We start from the raw sequence: 17,271 nt of genomic DNA on the forward strand, positions 1-17,271 counted from the left end.
TCCTGTACACTCATTTGCTGTGGTGCTTCTGCTATGCATTTACGCTTGTAGCCCACCAGTTAAAATAAGCCTTAAAAGCTTTATCTGCATTGAACTAATGATGCACTAAAGATCAGCACCCCTTTAACATGCTCTGCTGGACAGGCTGAGAGTCTTAGCTTCATTCATTATGGGAAAAAACAAGGGTGCTCTTATGAAGGGTCTGCTTTTGTGTACTGCTGAGCTTTGCAGCATCTGACACCTCAAATTTACAATGTAAGTCAGTAGCAAAAACAAAGCACAAGATTTATTAACGCGGCGCATTCTCTGCTACCCTGAGGAATGCGCTCCCCTGACAAAGAGACGCTTCACCCCAGGAAGCCCCGCAGAGACAAAATGCGTTTAAAGCTCGGTTCTGGCAGCAGCACCTGACACCCCAGCAGGGGGTTGTAGAAGCAACAAAGTGAGGAGCCTTTCCCAGAAGCCTGATTGAGGCACAGGCGCTGAATCCTCCATTTTACTGTGGACCCTCTGTGCTGCCCCTCTGGAGCAATAGCTCCGGTCATATGGAATTTTTGAGGTATCACAGTCAGGTTATCGTGTTCTGTAGCAGATGGGCTCTAGCCAGAGCACCTCTACTAGGTTTGTAGGCAATTAGGTGCAGTGTGGAGAAACTGAAGGTCCCTAGTGCTGTGTGCTGGGAACGTACTGGTGGTAGCTAAATGGAGTGGTATCAATGGCAGAGGCAGTTTAGCTGCAGCAACACCAAGCTCTGTGCAAGAGCTGCTTTGCAATCTGCTGTTTCCCGTAGTTGTGCTGAATCAGGCATCCCTTCCTGCTCAGTGGTCTCAGAACTGACACAGACCACAGCTGTGTCATATACAGTGTAACTCGCAGTAGGGCTTTTAGAACCAGGTGAAATTGTTACGGTCGCAAAAGGCAAAGTGCTAATCCAGTATAAATTTGCTTTGCCAGCATGAAACTCTTCGAATCTCTTTTTCAGACTGTTTGAAAAACAAAAAAGCAGCTTTTAAGTGTGACTAAAACTCTGCCTCCCACAGCTGGCCCATGCTTTGTATTGTGTGCTTTAGCTAATTCAGCTGAAACAAGATTGTACGCCCATGCCTTATTTGAATGAAATTTGTAGCACTGCGTGGTCTGACAGTAAACTAATTTGGTTTTAATCAGCAGCAAAAAGTGGGTCTGGAACAGCTCTAAGGCTATTCTGCTATGTCAGAAGCGGAACTAAAATCTCGAGTCAGGGACATCTGTTTTTTTAGGGCTTTGTGGCTTCTCTCTGTGTAGTCTGTGTTCCCTGTCTGTGAACAGCTGGGTGAGATTCTTCAGTTGTGCCAGTGACCTACAGGCAAAGTAATTCCAGCTTCACCTCTTCCCCCACATTCCTCCTCTGTACAGAATTACTGCTGTATTGTCTCACACCTAAGGTAGCAAATGATTAAGCTATGCACGCTGTTCCCCCATGAAGAGTTTCTGCTGAGAAGCTCCTTTCATGAGCGTGCTGGCTGGAGCCTGCTCTAACACAGCAAAACCAGTGCACAGCCAAAAGGCTCAGAAGGCTGCAGCTTTTGTCTTACCATAAGTCAGTGCTCTGTGGTCTGTATGGGCCCAGAGACTCTTCCATGTGCTGCCCCCTGCATCACTGCACCCTGGATGTGCCAAGGCTTAGCAAAGGCATGTCAGGACCTAAGGACCAGGGACACACAGTTGAAATGATGCTTTTGGATAGTTAGGCTGAAAGAAAAGCTTGCTTAAGTTTTATAAATACAAACAAATTACTGTTCACTCAGTAACTTCACCATCTCTGTTCTTAGAGTTTTTAACCAGAGACAGTAACCAATATGCACAGAACTAAACTCAGAATTTAGCTTATATCTACAGTGATTTCTTTCTGCCAATTTTTGCACTATTGTTGCTGTGAAGCTGAAAACTGGTAGAAACTCAGTTTGTTCCAGAAGTCTCTTGTAAGGGCCCTGCTGAGGGCACACACCAGGAGATGGATGGGAGAAGGATGAGAAACTCAGTGACAGACTGGAGGCTGCTGCGTTCTGGCTCTGGGAGCTCTCAGGTCCTGCCTCTCAGCATTCACCTTGAAGAAATTACTTCTCCTCAATTTATAAGCTGACACCTGGGAACTGTGAATTGCTATTTCTGACAGAGGCAAGATCCCACCTCTGAGAGATGGATGGTTGGGTTCCTGCCAAGCCTGGAGCACTAATTCTTGCTTCTCTGCGGAGTTGTTCTATCCTCCTTCAGGCTCAGTAGCTTCCACTTCTTACAGAACTGCCAAGTCTGGACTATTATTCCCCAGCTTTTTATTTCCGCTGCTTTGTTTTGTGCATGATCTCCTTCCACTTCCAGCAGCAGTAAAGTCGATCTTCCTTTTGTGTTTTCCCAGCTTCTCTTCTCAAACGTTTGAAACATGCCAACATTGTTCTGCTTCATGACATTATCCAGACTAAGGAGACACTAACATTTGTCTTTGAGTACATGGTGAGTTGATGTTTTTCTAGCTTCCTGTGGAGCTAGTACTGAGAAGTACTGGGAAGTGGCTGCAGATTGAATTTACTGCACTGTGAGACATCTACAAAGAAACGAGTTGTAATGCTTTAGTGCAGTGATTGATTTTCCTTCTTGATCTCCTGCTTTCCAGCCACTCAGCCTTACTCTTTTCTTTCTGTATATGCGACAGCTGTATGCAAAATTAATTCCATGTCTTGTGTCCACTGGGGTGGCAGACATTATTTACCTCCATTTCTGCCTTGCCAACACAATAAAAGTACTGTTTTTGAGCCACAGCAAGGATAGGAAATAATGATATGAGCTCACATCCCACCTGGGGTCAGATTTGGCACTGACCCCAGTGGATTACTATGACCAAGCTGTGAGTTGCTCTCATGGGGAGACCAGGATACCAATAAAATTCTCCACATGAATCTTGCTAGTTTTCTTGCTTTTGCAGATAGTCAACCAAATTATAAAGAAAATACAGCAGCTATATCTTCTTGTTGCAGCTTTATGATTAGTTCCGGCACAAGTATGAATTCTGTTAAGCAGCAGCTGTAGGTCATAAATGCTGGGTGAGATAACAGGTCAACCAGGTTCCTGATGTGACCCAGAACTTAAGCACATGCTTATGGGCTGCATCAGACCAGATCTTCACCCAGGTGAAATAGGCACCATTGTAGCAGTTGCATATTTTTCCATTTACAGAAGAGGCATTGTTGGTAGAAGAATTTTACAGCAGCAGCTTTGCCTCAAGTTCTTCTCTTTTATTTAGCACACAGATCTAGCACAGTACATGGGCCAGCACCCTGGAGGACTCCATTCGTACAATGTTATGGTGAGTTCTTTAGGAGACTCATATCCCTTAAGGAATGAGGAAGAGTTATTTTCCACTATGTATGGTCACTGTAAATTACTTACTAATATTTATTTGTTACATACATGACAAAAATGTTGGAGAAAATCTGTCTTTGATGATATAACAAGCTCCCTCTCAGTCTCAAAACTTTTTTCAGTTAGCCTCTCTTCCTATTTTCTGAGCCTGCAAGTGGACATTCAGCTTTTGTGAACAATGACATCTTGTGGCAAGGAAACCTATCTCTCCACAAATTTTTATTCTCTTATTGTTACAACACATTATTAATCTCTCTAATTAAAAACACTCACATCTCTCTCTCTTCTCATTTGGAACTATTTTCATATTTGCAGTCATTTAAGTCCCTTTTGTTTCTCCCATAGCTTTTGGGATCGGTTGATTGCATCTGAACACAGCCAAACATGTACCCTTACTTTATAGATTGATAATGTAATAGTCTCCTGCTCTCCTTTGTATGCATCTTCACATTCAATTAACTTTCAGGACTGCTGCTGCATGCTGGCTTAAGGTTTCTGTGCAGATGTCCTCAGTTAATGTCTGGGTCCTTTTCCTGAGCGACTTCAGTTAATTTATCTTACAGCTGTCAACAATAACTTTGTATCTTATCAAAACGCCTATTCATCTGGCTTTGTCAGATCTCTCTGAAGTTCCTCACTGACACTTCTTATCACAACTAATCTAAATACTTCTGTCGTCTTCAAATGTTGCCACATTGTTCACATCTTTTTCCAGATAGTTGTTAAGCAACACCAATTCTAATGAAGTTTTTTGGGGCCTCACATTTTAAACATCCTTAAAGCTCAGATACATCTGAGATGCAGTGTAGTAGTTTTGGCACAGATCTCAAGGGTTCTGCTACCAGACGTGCTCATAAAGCACGTGGAGCACATGGCTGTAATATGTACTTACTGGCATTTCTGTGAGTAAACACTAGCCAGCTGCTCTGCTTTCCTATCCAGAATCCTCACTGTCAGCAGGAACTGAACTGCAAAATTATTTACTGCTCCTTCAGGAGGGTCATCTAGCTTGCTTCATTTTTGCTGGCAAATGGTGTTTGTTTTTTCTGAGTGATTCCTATGCAATATGATATAAGTGTGCAGAATGTTACAGGGATACTTTTCTGGTACAGAAATGACCTATGGGTGTCACTGTTTTTCCTCCTCTTCAGGTTAAACCTCTGGTGAAAAATATCTTTTCTCTGGTGAAGTCTTACTACTTTTGTTGTGTTTTGTTTCTATCCACTGTCCAACTTCATACCTTGTTTCAGCCCAACTTATTTTACACCAGACTTATTTAGATTACCATCATGGTGGGAGTTAGATATTTACTTCTTGGCTTCCTTTCTTGCTTGGTTTTCTTCTTGCTTGCTTGCTTTGTTCATCATATCTGATTCGCTGTGTTTTTTAAATCAGGTTTTCATGTTTTCTCCCAGCTTGAAGCCAACAGTTCCCATTGCCAGGTCAGTCAGTTCCCTGCTCCACTGGTGACATGTGCAGTGGCCATGGAACTCAGTCAGCTGCTGCCATCTGGCTCAAGGGGGCGAACCTTCAGCTCCTTAGACCTTCATTTTTTTTGGCTGTGTGTCCTTGTGTCTTTGTCTTGAACACTGCGATCAACACAGCTGCTGTTCTGAAAGCTGGGGTCTGTGTTTTGGCAAGCTGACCTTGATCCTGCAATCAACGGTCCATTTCTAAAGAAAAGTTGAATTTCCAAAATGTGCATTTACGGACCGCAGTTAAATTGCCCTCCTGGCCAAATATCCTACCCTGAAAACCTCAGAAAGCTGTAGAACAGTCATAACCCACCACAGTTTTCTCCTTCCAGCCAGCTCTACTCATTTTTGGGATTTTTACTGGTTTCTTACTTGCTTTGTCTCTGCCTTGTTCCAGTGTTCTCCTAAAGTTCAGAGCTAACTTATCAATGCAAAGTCACGCAAAATCATTTCAGTTTTTTGTTGGCTTTTGCCAGCTCTTCATGTTCCAGCTTTTGCGTGGCCTGGCTTACATCCACCAACAACACATTCTTCACCGTGATCTGAAACCCCAGAACTTGCTCATCAGTTGCCTCGGTGAGCTCAAATTAGCCGACTTTGGTGAGTCACAGTTTGGATACAGCTGTATATCTGCTCAGACCAAAGCTGTAGCATGCATCTAGATCTGTATCCACAGCAAATTAATGCAGGGAAGCATAACCTTTCCTTGAACTTCAGGAAACTATTTCTGTGGTCAGTCCAGCTTTTCTTGTATTTATACTGATAGGTACAGGGATTAACCTCATTTAAGTCAGAACAATTACTGCCATGTAAAACTAGTTCAAGAGAACAAAGAATCAATCCCTCTCTGCTCAGAAAATAATGTAATGTGTAGAGTCCACAGCAATGTGTGACCCAAAAAGCTTTCTTGGCATTGGTTTGGGATAGCTGCTTCAGTCTCAAATGATAAAGCCCTGCAAAACACAGCCTCTTACTTGATTTGATCTGCCCCAGAGGTATATTCCAGAAACACTTTCTTTGTCAGTTGCTTGTAAGCTGCATTGAGATTACTTGTGTTTAAAGAGAAAATAATGTCCTGTTTCCATTCATTATCATCTATGCACTGTACAGGTAGAAGGACTGTCCTAACACAGCATTTTTTTTGTTGGTTTGTTGGGGTTTTTTTGCAGGCCTTGCTCGTGCCCAGTCCATCCCCAGACAGACATACTCCTCTGAAGTTGTGACACTCTGGTACCGTCCTCCTGATGTGTTGCTTGGAGCTACAGCTTATTCTTCTGATATAGATATCTGGTACTGACCAATATCAAAGCATCTGGGGTTCCCTGGGAAAAATAATTTTTATCTGAATTAAATTAAATCAGCCAAAGTTACAGTAGATACAGTTGTAAGCAGAGGAATTAACACCTGTGAGCGGAAAATGTGTGAGCAATGTGGAGTTCTGTAGGAGTTTCATAGAGGGTTCATAGAAGCTTTTGGAAATGATGTCACTACATCTCAGCTATGGATGGATACAAACCTCATCTGATAATATTTATGAGAGATATGTATCCTGTCTGGTAACATGTATGGAGCATTTTCTTGTCTTGCAACAGAACACTTTTGCTCAATGTAAGTTTATCTAAGTAGTCAGCTGAGTCAGTAGTAACTGCAGAAATGGCTTCATGTAAAAACAATGGATCCACAACTGCACCATCAATTACTTTGACAAGGCCAAATTACTTTGGCCTTGGTAACAAAATGTGGCATTAAAGGGTTGCTCAATGAATCTCGAGATAGAAAAGTGTCTGAGATTTCAATAATTTCTGTGATATTTTGTCCTTCTCAAAGACCATATCTCAGATGCAGTCTGTATTTCACTCAGGAGAAGGGTTGTGTCTGTTAAAGCCTTGTTTCCTTACAAGCTCTACCCCATCCCAACTATATCAATTCTTGATGTGTTTGGGAATCCAAAGGAAACAAGCTGCACATTCATAGAAGAGAGAGGAGTGTCTGAGAGTAGCAGAAAACAGGAGAGGATGAAGGCTTTGCAGGGTCCCAGTGGCCTTTTGGGCTGGCCTGGATGTGTAGCTGGGCTAACTGTAAGGTTCATCAACCTTCTGTCTCACTTCTGCACCAGCCTGAGCCCACTTTCTGCAACACAGTCCTGACATGCTCATGGACAGCATGCAGCTCATGAAGTTGCAGGAGACCATCCTTATTCTGGGCAATTTTACATCTGTAGATGGCATTGCTGCTTCACCCTTTGTTCAGACCAGTTAATCTTTTCCTTGTACCTGTACCACCAGAACTTGTTCTTAACTACTGCAGAGTGAAAGGCTGAGAAAAGTTAGGAGTGCAGCAGGCTGAAAAATATGTAAGAGGGCTGGCTAAGCTTACAAACAGCAGAGCTCCAGGTCTTCGCAGGCTGTATCTCCCTCCAGAGGTCTGCAGTTTATCAGACACTCCAGTGACCTAAGTCTGGAGAGTAGGTCAGGGAAACGGTTTTTAGATTGTTTACTTCCCTAGGACTGCTGCTAATTTAATTATTTAAAGACTTCTCTAAGGAGGAAAACCTTGCTAAATTCTAATGGCCTCCAGCTGCTAAGACAGTCTAAATAGTCCTGTCTACTCCCCCCACTACCTGTCCTTTTTCCCTCCAGACAGTCTCTCAGAAATGTCTGCTGAGTTTGAAGAAGATGCCTGCCTAGCAGATTAGAGGGTTTGTATCAGGCATAAGCTTGTTGTTTTTTTTCCCTGAAAGCTGACCCCTGTCCAAAGCCAGCTATGCACAGAAAACATGTCATTTCTGCCTATGCAAAACCAACATCCCCACTGCATAACTCTGCTCTGGTGTAATGAATAGCAAGATAGGAGTGGTGTACAAAGATCCCAGCTCTAACAGCATAGTGCTCTCTGTCCCACTGAACTACATCCACACTATAGGCACTTTTGTTATAACGCCTCCTTATAATAACAACATTCAAAGTGTTTGCCCTAAAGAAAGATGTCACGCTGAGAGAATAGGGAGTACTTCAGTGAGCTCTATTCAGTAACTTCCTCTAACAAGAGTCATTTATTATCTTGATGTACACTGCATTTAAGTTCAATTTTTGTCTATTAGGAAATAATGTGAATTCACACAGATGTTACTTGTCTGTTGGGAAGAAAGGAAAAAAAACCCTGTGTCTTTTGGATGCTGCAATTTACATGAAGGCAGGTCAGAATGCCCTTGGTAATGGCATGAGACAGTGGGTGTCAAAGCCTCGGTTTAAAGAAACCAATTATAACAAAATAAAACATTATGGCAATTCATGCATAGTGTGCTTGAGCAGCAATACTGTCAGTGGGAGGCACATGGGAAGTGAATGAGGCCTTGAATATATGAAGAAAGAGATATAGAAGGAGACTTGGTTGCTCTTGGACTAACTAGAAAAGCTGCTTTAATCTCTCTGTATCTCTTTTCTCTCTCATTCTCCTTCACTATCTCTTCAGGACTTTAGAAGATTCAATTAAAGGATTTTGGGGAGATTACACTGCATATCAGAAGGATGTTTTTTTTTCCTTTTTTTAAAAAAAACACCAAGTGCTTTATGCACAGACACATTAGTGGCTGCAAACATCATGAGTGCCTTAAGATGTCTTCTTTTCAGTCAGACTTTCATTATATAGTCTTCCATTAAAAAAAAAGAGAGAGGAAAAAAAATCACAGTGATCTTCCCTAGTAGATTCATGTAGAATAGGAGTTCACATGCAGTCATTTAACATGGACCTGCCAGGCTCATTACAGCCTTTTCCTCCGTCTGGTTCACGGTGCCCCACTATGCCAAACTGGGAGATACTGGCTAAGGGCTCCATTGTACAGACCAGGTTTGGTGATGAGCAAGAGGAAGGTTATATTTCTGGTTAAATATAAAATCGCCATCACCTAGTGCCAACAAAAACCCCCAAACATGAAGAGGGAACTCTGGGATGCCACAGAGATATCTTAGATCTTAATCCTGATGAGAACCTTTCCACTGTGTGATGCAGCACTGCAGACTGAGGACAAAGTGCAGTGTTCAGACTTTCCCCAGGGATTGCAGATGGATGCAACTGTACTGTCTGAATCAGCTCTGCTTATGCTCCCTGAATATCCCTGAAACTTTTCCTACTATTTTAGCTGGCACTGTTTTGATTCCTGTGCATATTAGCACTTGCTAAAATATATCTAGCTAGGCCTCTTCCCAAAAGACCCCTCCCCTCTGCCGTATCTCTTCCCAAGGCAGTTATACAGGACTGAGACCCTCTAAGAAACTTACAGACTGGAAGGGGTAAGAAGACTTAAGAAATTAATATTAGAGGGGAAAGAAGGAAAAGGGGAAAAGCAGAACAACCCCAGGTCTAAATATTTAGAAACATTTAAAAGTAAATGCTTTTCATTCATCCTCATTATCAGATAGGTCCTCATAATGCTGTCAGAGTAACTCAGAAGGAAAGCTGCGGACTCTACTGCAAGGCTAATATGACTAGCATAAGTTTCCAAAGTTCCTGCTCTTGCCAGACTTTCTAGCTAGGATATCAGAATGCAAACTGGTAGAGAATAAGCATCACTTGTTCCAAACACATAGAGAGCTGTTTCTCTTCCCCCTACAAATCAAGAGGAGCTAAATTGCTTTGACCGTACACAGTTTAACTTGTGCAATACAATCAGCCCATTACAGCAACCCCTGTGGTTGCAAAATAGGGTGAGCCATTTGGGCATGTACATCAGCTGTGAAAACAGTGTTGGTATGACACTGGTCTTAGTAGAATCTATCTGTGGGCTCAGAAGTAATGTCTAATCATGTGGTAGTGCTATGAAACACCAGAAAAACTCTATGTTGCAAAAGCTGTGGATTAAGTTTCATGATGCCTGGACTCTGGAAGAGGATATTAGACAAGCAAAAAAGCTCATCTTACAAGATTTGCCAAGGCGAGGGTACAGGAAGCTAAGGGAAAGTGCAGCAGAGATGTTTATGAAAACAGTGTTAGATATGGATCTGCAAACAGGCTTGGCACCACCTGGTGTGCAAGGATGACCAAAATAAATACCGCTGCATGCCAGGGTTTCAACTGACCACAGCCAGGTGGGAAAAACAACTACAGTATTGCAAAAACAAAGTGCAAGGGGTAACACAGGAGTACAGATAACCAGGAGAGATTACCAGTTATGGCTAAGCAAGTGAAAATAATACTTTCAGACTTTTAAGACAAAGCTGGGTTTTCAAGAGTTAAGCTTAAAGGACTCAAATTTGATATAACCAAAGAAGAATGAGGCTGAAACTCAAAAAGGTGCGGTGGGACTTAGTGAAAAGACAGAAAACCTCAAAAAAAAAATTGAAGGAAATGATTAAAAAGTAAATACAGTAAGAGATGGGAATAGTTGCAAATAGGCAAGTCTACCTTGATCACAACTATTTCATCATTACTGCCATGAGGACTAATCCACCTTAGTAAAATGAAGCAATTTGGCAGGTGTGGGGTTTCTTTTAAGCTGGCTGGTTTGTTTTGGTGCAAGTGCATAGCAGGGGATGACATAAAAATAAGAATACTTTAACTTGCTGCTATGACCAGGTTTGTTATGCTATGAAATCTTGCCTTCAGCTTTCCAAGGAAGAGCTAATAGCTTCTGAAGGAAAATGGCTATAGTAGTTAGTGCCTCTGGGTTCTTTCTGCATCTAATATATCCTTCAAGCCAATGAAGTGTGTAGTACCTCCCTGTTTATCTTTCCAACTGTAAGTACTCCAATTTTGTACCCTTTTTCTCATGGGAAGTAACCTTGTACTCCACAGGCTTCTGCCATGACCCTTTTTTGACAGTTTGTAACAGGATTAATGGACAGAGACCTGAAACAATTTTTTTGGTACTGGAAAAAAAATAGTGCTTAGTGGGTTTCTTTTCCAAGGATATCACCTGTCTTGTCTTGCTGATAAAAAGTGAATTGTTTTTCTTTAGTGGGTGGTGCTGTTGAGAAAAAGAAGATGGGAACAGATTTGCATGGAACCTTGACCCCTTCTGGTTTTTTAATGAAATCCTGGAGGCATGTAAATGTAACTTATCTTTGGTGTGTTCCCATCCTGTTTTATCAAGATTTCTGCTTTTACATATCAGAATCTCTAAATTTCCATTCCAACATATATCTCTGCCTCTCTCCCCGCCCATCCTAACAATCATATTATATATATCATTTACGTGAATGAGTTAATTCCTTGGGTTTCTTGCAGGAGTGCAGGCTGTATATTTGTGGAAATGATCCAGGGTCAGCCAATATTTGCAGCAACTTCTGGTACTCGTGAACAGCTGGAGAAGATCTGGGCGGTGAGTAAAATACACCCTAAAATGGAAGAGAAAAAGAATCCATTGCTCCAGCCTACTTTATTTTGAAGTCCTAAGCATAGGTCCTGTGAATAGCAGAAATAATTTGGTCTAATCTGCCAAGTTCATAGCAGACTTTGTAACCCATTTTATATTTGGCAACTTTCTTACAGACACAGGAGTAAATCAAATGACTTCCCTTTGATGTTTGTCATCTCATCAAAAATTTAAAGCCAATTATAATGATATCAAATTGAAGAAGGCATAAAAGGTGTGCAGGTACTGCAAATTCTGTTGCTTCTTTTAAAATCCTTTACTTACTGTAGGATACGGCACAACACATTCTCACAAAGGAGCTCTAATACTGCTCTGGAACTACCTTGAAAATGACAAGACCCTGAGGTTTGTCAGAAATCCTTCTTCATTTTTACTTGGCACATTTTGTATCATCCAGTTTATGGTGCGGTCCCAGAGACTGATTTGGCATAATGGAAAGTGTGAAATTACTTAATAAAGGTAGCAATGAGTAAGAGCAACATATTTGGGAGCTTCCTAAATTGTTTTTTCTGCTGGGGAAACAGCAACACAGAGCCACATTCCTGGAGCAGTTTGGTAGAACTGAGGCAGTCAGCAGCACTGACAGGTTCTGTGCGTTCCTGACTCCTTGTGCTGACCCTGTTACTGACTCAACAGCAGGGTCAGCCTATGCATTCATATCAGGTCTTGCTGTAGGTATCACTTGGTCTCTTCAGCTGGACAAGAGGAGACTGAGGGGAGACCTCATTGAGTTGTGACAGGGAAGTCACAATTTCCCTGTGAGGGGAAGAGGAGGGGCAGGCACTGATCTCTGTAGTGACCACTGACAGGACCCAAGGGAATGTGCCTGAAATTATGTCAGGGGAGGTTTAGGTTGGGTATAACAAAAAGGTTCGTAAACCAAAGGATGGCTGGGCATCACCCCAGGGAAGTGGTCACAACACTAAGACTGCCAGAGCTCAAGAAGTGTTTGGACAACACTGTCAGTCACATGATGGAACTCTTGAGGTGTCCTGTACAGGGGCAGGAGATGCACCCAATGATCCTTTTGGGTCCCTTCCAACTCAGCAGATTCTGTGATTCTCTGTCTGCCCTTTCACATCTCCTCCCAAGGATTAACTCTTATGCATAGAGTGTTTCTGAAACATGGGTTTTCAAAGGAGAAAGTACAGAAAAAATGAAAATCATGAACAATTACTTTATAGCTGTTAGACTGTGTAAGTCAGATTTTTCCAGCTTAACCACTTCATGCAGAAATACTCCTGTCTGGTAGGGTTTTCCTCTGTGCTTCTAAGTAGGAGTGTGATAAAAAGTCATACAAGTGCATCCAGTTCTTAGACATGAGTTCAATCCATTTAAATGAATGCTGAATTTCTCTTTCATAGAGAGTGGGGGGTAAAAAGAATTACTGGGGAAAAAAAATATCCACACTTGCCCAATTAACAAGGTTCAAAGCCAGGGCAGGGTCCAGTTTCTCAGAGTGTGAATGAAGGCTATCCTTACACTTATGTCTCTGAAATCCCTAGATGCATTTCCTGTGGTTTTGCATTAGAGGGTTATAGCACTATCGTAATTTCTCTGGTATTATAACTAATACCATGATTAATAGGATTTGTGCTATAGAAGGCAAAAAAAACCCTTATTTAAAAATCATGAGGAAGTTTAAAGAGCTATGAAATAATTAGTGCTTTTCACAGGAGGTTTTATGATATTATACAGTCTCTGGAATGAGGCTCTGTGTTAGACCAAGATTTCAAAGCTCCTTAGAGGCTTTCAATGTCTAACTTGAGATATTTTGCCAAGTGTGAGGTTCAGAATGGGGATTCCTACTGTTTTCTAATAGTCAGTTCCTTTCATGTACTAGTAGTAGAGACACCCTGCACTGGTAGAGAGACCATCTGCATTTGTGTGCATGAGTCTGCATCAGCCAGCATGCTCATCTCTATATGGGACTGTTGGTTCACACACCATATAGATAAGATACATGATTGGAAAATCCCCATTCTGTGAAATGTGTTTGTCCTGTTGAATCATCAGGATTGACTGGCTGTCATTTTACCAAAAATTCTTCTAGAGGCAAATGCCATCTAAAGCAGTCTCCACCTCCCATCTCTATCCCTGGCTGCTCACTGCTTCTCCTGTGTCATCTCTCACATGTGGTGCTTCATGAACAGAGACCCTGCAACTTTGTTTTCTCCCTGGCTTACTCTAAATGAGAACAGCTTCTTTTCCTTTCTCATCCTCTGGCTGCACAAACAGTAACCCTAATGAGCTCTGGTATTCATGAGGCATGGCACAGGAGCAGGGCCAAATGGGAAGGGAAAACTGGCAGTGTTGGTTGTGGAAGTGCGGCGTGAGTGAATGTGAGCTCCAGCATCTCCACTTTGCTCATGGCACAGAGAGGAACAAACCTGCAAAATCAAGATCCATCGTTTGATTTTTGAGAGGCCAAGCATAGGATTTTCATGCAAAAGCTCCATCTTGTTGATTAACATCATGCTGAGAAGGACTTCATGTGGGCTGGATTAGGCTACAGAATGCCACCAGGGTGCTTCTGTTGCTGAGCCAAACATTGTGCCAAATGAATGACTAAAAGGCTCCTCAACACAAAACTTAAAATAAGACTTCCCAACAAAATTAAGCAAAATCGACTAGGTTGATTTCTTCAGCTAAAACATCACAGGAGAAGCAAGCAGTTAGAGGGCAGAGAGAAAGAACAGCGATTTACACCATCTTAAAGCACTTGTTGAAATACAGACACTGTAAAAATGTTTCTGGCTTAAACTGTGTCTTCCCAAGTGGGCTGAGCTGACCTGCACCAAGACCTTTCACTATAGAGTGGAGTATAGAGAAGCTACTTTGTTTTGTTTGATGGCATGGACCAGAGAGTTAACATCTAGATTTAGGGTGGATACACAACAGGTAAAACAATTGTCAGAGTATAATTCATTTCAAATAAATAACTGTAACACATTGTCTGATTTGGCAAGGAATCTCACTAAAGGTCCAGGGTGGAGAAAGAGATCAGATCGCTTGCCCCATTACATTGGAAAACAAAAAGAGATGCAGATGCAAGTTTACAGGTTGGAAAAGCATCTTTTGTAATGAAAAGGTTCAGAAAATGCAAATATAAATTCATACAGCAGTGATTGGTGCTCTGAACACTTCCTCAATGCAGTAAAATGTAATATTTGCTGGAATCCTTATGTAGAAAAGTATAAGCACACACAAATAACTATTTGTTTAAATTCTTCACCAAAAGAAGCAGAATGCTGAGCTGACCCTGGCAAGTATGATTTTACTATGCACAGAACTTACCCAATTTCCTCTGATGCCTGTAGAACCGAAATTTGACAGCTCACATGAAACCTTGAAGAATGAAGGCTCACTGAGCAGGGCTTCCTGGAAACTAACAGGATAGCAAAAAGAGAGCAAATTCTGGATTCAAGTCTCTCTCTTTCCTGTGCATACAGAGTTTGCTTTGGGCAGACCTGCCCTACTCACATCATACACACACCAGTCAAGAAGGCATCCTCACCCAGGGCTGTCAAATTACCCTTGGTGCGAGCCAACTTCCAACATCCTTAGCTGGCTGAACACTGCAAGACACCTTCTCTTTGGGGAGCTTTCAAGCTTCCAAGGCTGATTTTAGAGGTGAGCAGAGACAAGGATCCTCCCCTTAGTCTTAGCTGTGGCAGGCTGAGTCCAGAAGAAGTTTGAAACCATGGCACGCTTCTCTACAGAGGTGGTGAGATGCACACCCTGCTTGTGGCTGTCTTCTCCAGGTAGCTGCAATTGTCACAGCTGTTTCCCAGCTGTGACTGAGAAAAACAATCAACTTACCTGATGCTTTACCCCTACCACAAGCTGGCTTTATATTTCTTCCTTCTTTAATGTATTTTTTCCCTGATACCTGTTTTCTTGCAATCTTAATACAAATTTTTGGGAGGCCAAGTTCCCCATGTCATACATCTCAGCTCACGTTTTAAGGAACAGGAATTGTCTATCATATGCAAAGGGTAGCTAATGCTAGACAAATCTAGTGTTGGAGAAGAGAAAGTGAATAAAAACCCTGAAACTTTTCATGTTAAAATTTCACTGCTTTTTAAGGAAACCTGATAATTCTGGGAATTGTCTGGATGAAAGCTTTGAATGCTTGGAGACAGCAGTACTGATTATACTGCCATTTCACATGCTGTGAACTCAAGTATGTGGCTTTACCTCTTTAGCACAAATCATCCATATCAATAGGCACAGGGCACTTTGCATGTGCTAAGTAATAATAATAATAACAACACTAAACATCTGCAACTGCAGAAATCTAGATATGCTCAGTCTCACACATTTCAGCAACTAAAATGAAGTTGGAAGAGGCTTTACTGGCCCAGACTTTACTCAGCGAGCAGCTACTGCTGAAGCCCACAGTCCCCAGTAAAGGTGAAAGACACTGCTGAAGCTCTGTATCCTTCAGAATGAGCCTCTGCACTGCTTTCTAGCTCCAGCTACTAGACCTGGCTGCCAGCTTTACTTTTTTACCACAGAAGGCAAGGGTTTCTCTCAGAGCTCACAGCCTGTGCTGCTGCTGAACATAGCAGCTGCTGCCAGTGCAAGCAGGCACAGTAAGTCCCCAGTGCAGCTCTGGTGTGGGAGGACACCTTCAGCACTGAAAAGGGCTCACCTGTATGACCCCTGGGCTGGCAAACAGGCAGCAGTGGCACCTGGCAGTGAGGCTGCATATGCCTTCACTGATGTTCCCATCAGCAGCAGCATTCAATCTCAGCAGGAGCCTTTCTGCTACATAATCAAGTGCTAAAATGTCAGTGTCTTTTATGCACAATGGCAGATCTAGCACCAGCCAGGGCAATGAAATTCTGTGTTGATTCACGGGGAAGGCCAGTCACTCTCCACTGAGACTGATTTCTCCAACTCCACACCAAGGTAAAGAATGGGCAGAAAAAGGTCATTGTTCTTCTCACTCTCTTCTTTTGCAGGTATTGGGGGACCCAACTGAAGACACCTGGCCAGGACTTTCCAAGCTCCCCAACTATAACCCAGGTAGAATTTAACTCATGAGAAGGCCAGCTTTTTCTCTGAGCTACTAACCACTCCATTGTTGGGTCAGTAATTCTTATTATGGAAATTCCTCTGCTTCGGTGTTACTAAATCCCTTGAGCTACTTAGTGACAATGGTGTTGTAGGACTTACAAGAACACTGGGATTGGCTTAGTTTACAAACTGAGGTACGTGTGTGGCAAAGTTGCCTCACTGAGTGCTGGTGTATGTAAGTCTAATGGAAGATTGCATTGCTCAAAGTCTCAACAATGTACTCTCCATTCCTCAGTGGAGTGGAGCAAAGGACCAATGTCTCCTGGTTTAGACTGGAAAAGCTGGACAGGCACCTGGAGACACAGTTTATATGAACTTTCCTTATTTTTATGGAGATTGGTTTGGGGACCTTTAAACCTCTGCTTTAAAGGTCACTGTCCCTGATTTTGATGTGGGCAAGGTGAGAAATCTGTGTGATTTACAAAGCTGGATTCTTTTATTTCCACATGGGCTGGTAGAGAAGACTGTGTCCTGAACTTCAAAGGGCCAGTTGTCTCTTATTTTGATGTGGGCAGGTTGAGAAATATGCTTTGAAAAGCTAGCTCAGTCACTCTCCCTCTCCCTCTCTCTCTCTCCCTTTCTCTCTTTCTCTTTTTGTTTAATGTTTTCTCCTGGGAAAATATATTCAAGTGTCAGTGAGGGGGAAATGATGAGCACTGATTCTCAGCCTCTCAGCAGGATCATTCTGTAAGAGAAATATAAAAGTGAAATATTAAAAACCCTAGAATGTGAAATTCACCCATCTACAATCTAGCCATTCTCTCTCTTATACAACAGGGAAGTGGTGGGGGGAGCCTGTCTATCTGGACTGGGAAAAAAAGAACAGGGGGGAGAGGAGGAGGGAGAAGACTTGCTTTGAGCAGGAGGTTTACAGGTTTAGTAGAGCATAGTAACATCTTTTCAAAGAAGTGGGTGTTGCTCTGTGACCCAGTCCAAGATGCCCCT

The 17,271-nt window shown here is 42.3% G+C and overlaps 1 protein-coding gene and 1 long non-coding RNA gene across 6 annotated transcripts in view; one reads left to right on the forward strand and one right to left on the reverse strand.

Annotated features, from left to right (window-relative positions):
• Nucleotides 1-17,271, forward strand: part of CDK15 (cyclin dependent kinase 15) — a 38,484-nt gene that overhangs the window by 1,911 nt on the left and 19,302 nt on the right. Inside the window, exons 3-8 of the mRNA XM_033516111.1 lie at nucleotides 2,396-2,490; nucleotides 3,278-3,340; nucleotides 5,348-5,471; nucleotides 6,041-6,161; nucleotides 11,094-11,187; nucleotides 16,212-16,275. Of these exons, the coding sequence (XP_033372002.1) occupies nucleotides 2,396-2,490; nucleotides 3,278-3,340; nucleotides 5,348-5,471; nucleotides 6,041-6,161; nucleotides 11,094-11,187; nucleotides 16,212-16,275 (561 nt within the window). The remainder of the gene's footprint in view (nucleotides 1-2,395; nucleotides 2,491-3,277; nucleotides 3,341-5,347; nucleotides 5,472-6,040; nucleotides 6,162-11,093; nucleotides 11,188-16,211; nucleotides 16,276-17,271) is intronic.
• The window catches only part of LOC107207735, a 33,520-nt gene that overhangs the window by 1,812 nt on the left and 14,437 nt on the right, over nucleotides 1-17,271 (reverse strand). For 3 of the 5 annotated variants that reach the window (XR_004498280.1, XR_001522906.2, XR_004498279.1), the window contains 3 exons: nucleotides 14,539-17,011; nucleotides 11,062-11,203; nucleotides 261-6,193 (listed from right to left, as the gene is read on the reverse strand). This is a non-coding gene — a long non-coding RNA (uncharacterized LOC107207735). Of the gene's footprint in view, nucleotides 1-260; nucleotides 6,194-11,061; nucleotides 11,204-14,538; nucleotides 17,012-17,271 lie in introns of those variants that run through there. The other 2 variants (XR_004498281.1, XR_004498278.1) reach the window with 2 other exon arrangements.

Source organism: Parus major, chromosome 7 (assembly GCF_001522545.3).
Source record: "Parus major isolate Abel chromosome 7, Parus_major1.1, whole genome shotgun sequence".
Lineage (NCBI taxonomy): Eukaryota > Metazoa > Chordata > Aves > Passeriformes > Paridae > Parus > Parus major.